Genomic DNA, 2,882 nt, shown 5'->3' with positions numbered 1-2,882 from the left:
CACATTATGCATGTCATGTATTATTAATCTTGTCAATAGTCAAAGGCGGTCTTAAAAAACGCATTAGGCCCTATATAAATGGAAGGAGGGAGTAGCTTGTTCAGCAATACTACGTACTCAATAGCATATCTCAATCACACAAATAACAGGGTAACTCAGCATCAAATTAAGGTCCAATACTAGGCAGATGAAGTGCACCACAATATTAATTAATATTCCCCGCAAATCGATCATTACGTAACGTACGTACGTACTCCCTCCGTTTCTTTTTACTCCGCGTATAAGTTTTGGTTAAAGTCAAACTACACAAAGTTTGACTAAATTTATATTTAAAAAATATGAACATCTACAATACTTAAACTATACTATAATATGAAAATACATTTCATGATGCATCTGAAAATGTTGATTTCATATTATAAATGTTGATATTTTTTAATATAAAATTAGTCAAATTATGCAAAACTTGACTTTGATCAAACCTATATACAGACAAAAAAGAAACGGAGGGAGTACGTGAGTACCTCATGAGCTGATCCATGGGCATGAGCTATCAGCAGTCCCAGGGATATTCTCCTCCCAGGAGCAGGGCCATGAAGCTGAGGTCGCCCACCGCAAGGGTGAACATGGCCGCCACGTAGACTATCAAGACGATGAGCAAGCCTAGTCCTGTGTCGACGGCGATGGGAACGAAGCTCGCCAAAATACAGCAGCCGAGGACGACGGCCACCACCGCGACCGTGAGGTAGGCGAGGGCATGCCAGATCCGGCGGCAACGGCACGGGAGTAGCAGCACCACCGCCGCCGCGGCGTAGACGATCAAGGGGAAGAGCAAGACGGGTCCTAGTCCGGCGTCGGCGGCGAGGGGGGCGATGCCGGACAACAAACAAGTGACCGACGATGGCGACCGCGACGGCGAGGTAGGCAACAGCACGGCGGATCGGGTGGCGGCGGCACAGAAGAAGCAGAGCCAGCGCCGCCGCGGCCGCCTGAAGTGCGCTGCAACACCACAGCCCGATCAAGAGGGCGCGTTCCATGGCGTCCTCCCTGCATAAATCGCAGCACGGCAGCTGCACGAAGACGAAGACGAAATTGGCGCATGATAGATCAGTCGGGAACTCAGAATGATCCAGGGCAGGGGCCGGGGTAGTTGACTGGAGCACGGGTCACAGTTAATTATTACCTGGCAGAGTGCAGGGACGATGGCGGAGCTCAAGGCGTAGGAGACGATGATGATGCTTGCATTGACAAGCGCCCAAGCGCTGGCCAGCCGGGTAGCATCCTGGAGCGGAGGAGCGGCCATCGGCTTCTTGGCCTGGGTCACAAGCTGCAGAAGAGGCATCTCGGCATCCATGGATCGAAGCCTGACCGGAAGATATCAGCAAGAAAGATGCGCAAGGCAGAGGAAGAAGAAGCCCAAGATGAAGATGGGACTCACTCACCGTCCGTCAACTGGTCGGCGCTTCCTGCAGCTTATTGTTTGCTTCCAAGCTTGGTGTGCTTCTTGGAACCTTGGTGTGCCCCTCCCATTTATACCGAGTAACGCTTCTTTGAATCTTGGTGTGCTTCTTGGAACCTTGGCGTGCTTCTTGGAACCTTGGTGAGACGCTCGCTTGGGCCGGCGCAAGCACCCACGACGTGTCGACCAGGCGCAGCCAGCCTGAGTTGCACAGTAAGTAATTCTTGTTTCTCGTCTAGCTAGAGTCTTGGCGTGCTCCTCCCATTTACCGATCGAGTCAAGCAACGCAGTGGCCAGCCTGCGATGAGACGGACTTCCCAACACCCACGACGTGTCGAGCAGTTTCCGGTCTAGAGTCCGGTGCGGCGGCATGTGATGTCGTCTCATGGCAGCGACGTTGCAGGGGCACAGGAAAGGAAAGCACGGGGGTGTTGCACCCGGGCAACGCGTAAAAGGCTAGCTAGCTCGTTTTAGTTCCCGCCTGCCTTGTTCACTACTGATGCCATTGCCAGCTACCACCCACCCATAGCCCAGTCTTTCTAAAAAAAAAAGATAGGCCAATCCATTCCATGTGCGGTAGTAGTGTACAGTTAGAGGCGTAGTTTTACTTTTCTGTGAAACACAATTCAAACCAAAAAATTACCTGACATATGTACATTAGTAAGACGCTCTTATATTATGGGATGAAGGGGGTATATTAGATCGCCTAGATCGCGGACAACTTGTCCATTTTGCGAGCCCCAACATGCACATAGGGTGCCATGCATTGCCGATTAGCCCTGCTCCAAACTTCATGCATGTCTTATAGAAAGCTACATGCATGTCACCATGTGCCCTGAAGTGACTACACTATTCTTTATATCTTTGTTGAGAATGAAAGATGGGGCTCCAAAGGTCCATGCGGTTCAGCTTGATCCATGTCATCTGATTGAAAGACCCATCAAAAAAAGGTGATGACGATTATTGCATTGACCATCAATATTGCCGAATGCCGACTTTGACAAATGAAGAAGCATAGCCTATGTGCAAAAAGAAATGTGATGCACAAAGGTAATCCTTCGCCTAGCCGCTTGGGATATGGTCAGCAGGCCTAATTACATGTTAAATAAAATACTGACATGCACCAGTCCCTGTCTATATTTGAGGTTTTTTACGTAATCAAATAAAATGTGAGGTGGAGGGGAGGGGCCGGGGAAGGTGGGCTTGCAAAAAAAGATCATCAGGTGCAGGGGCGGGTAGGGTGTACTCCCGAATAAGGGGGAAGCATCGTATTTGCACGATCAGATAAGTTTGAGCATCAATTTCATGTATTTGGTAACTTTAGACACTAAAGTGACTGTTATGTCCCTCCCGCAAAAAAAAGTGACTGTTATGTCCAGATACGGGAGGAAGCGTCGTAATTGCACAGCCGAACAAGTTCGAG

General features: G+C 49.3%; 1 protein-coding gene across 1 annotated transcript; it reads right to left on the bottom strand.

The window, feature by feature from the left end:
* Positions 1-819: 819 nt before the first annotated feature.
* On the bottom strand, positions 820-1,513 carry LOC119350811. The gene is made up of 4 exons (XM_037618463.1): positions 1,443-1,513; positions 1,184-1,364; positions 900-1,070; positions 820-843 (listed from the first exon to the last, which is right to left on the bottom strand). The coding sequence occupies exons 2-4, from the start codon at positions 1,352-1,354 to the stop codon at positions 820-822; spliced, it is 366 nt and encodes a 121-aa protein (XP_037474360.1). The 5' UTR covers positions 1,355-1,364; positions 1,443-1,513.
* Between the last annotated feature and the right edge of the window lie 1,369 nt (positions 1,514-2,882).

This window comes from Triticum dicoccoides, chromosome 1B (assembly GCF_002162155.2).
Source record: "Triticum dicoccoides isolate Atlit2015 ecotype Zavitan chromosome 1B, WEW_v2.0, whole genome shotgun sequence".
NCBI lineage: Eukaryota > Viridiplantae > Streptophyta > Magnoliopsida > Poales > Poaceae > Triticum > Triticum dicoccoides.
This window is presented reverse-complemented; position numbering and strand designations above follow the sequence as displayed.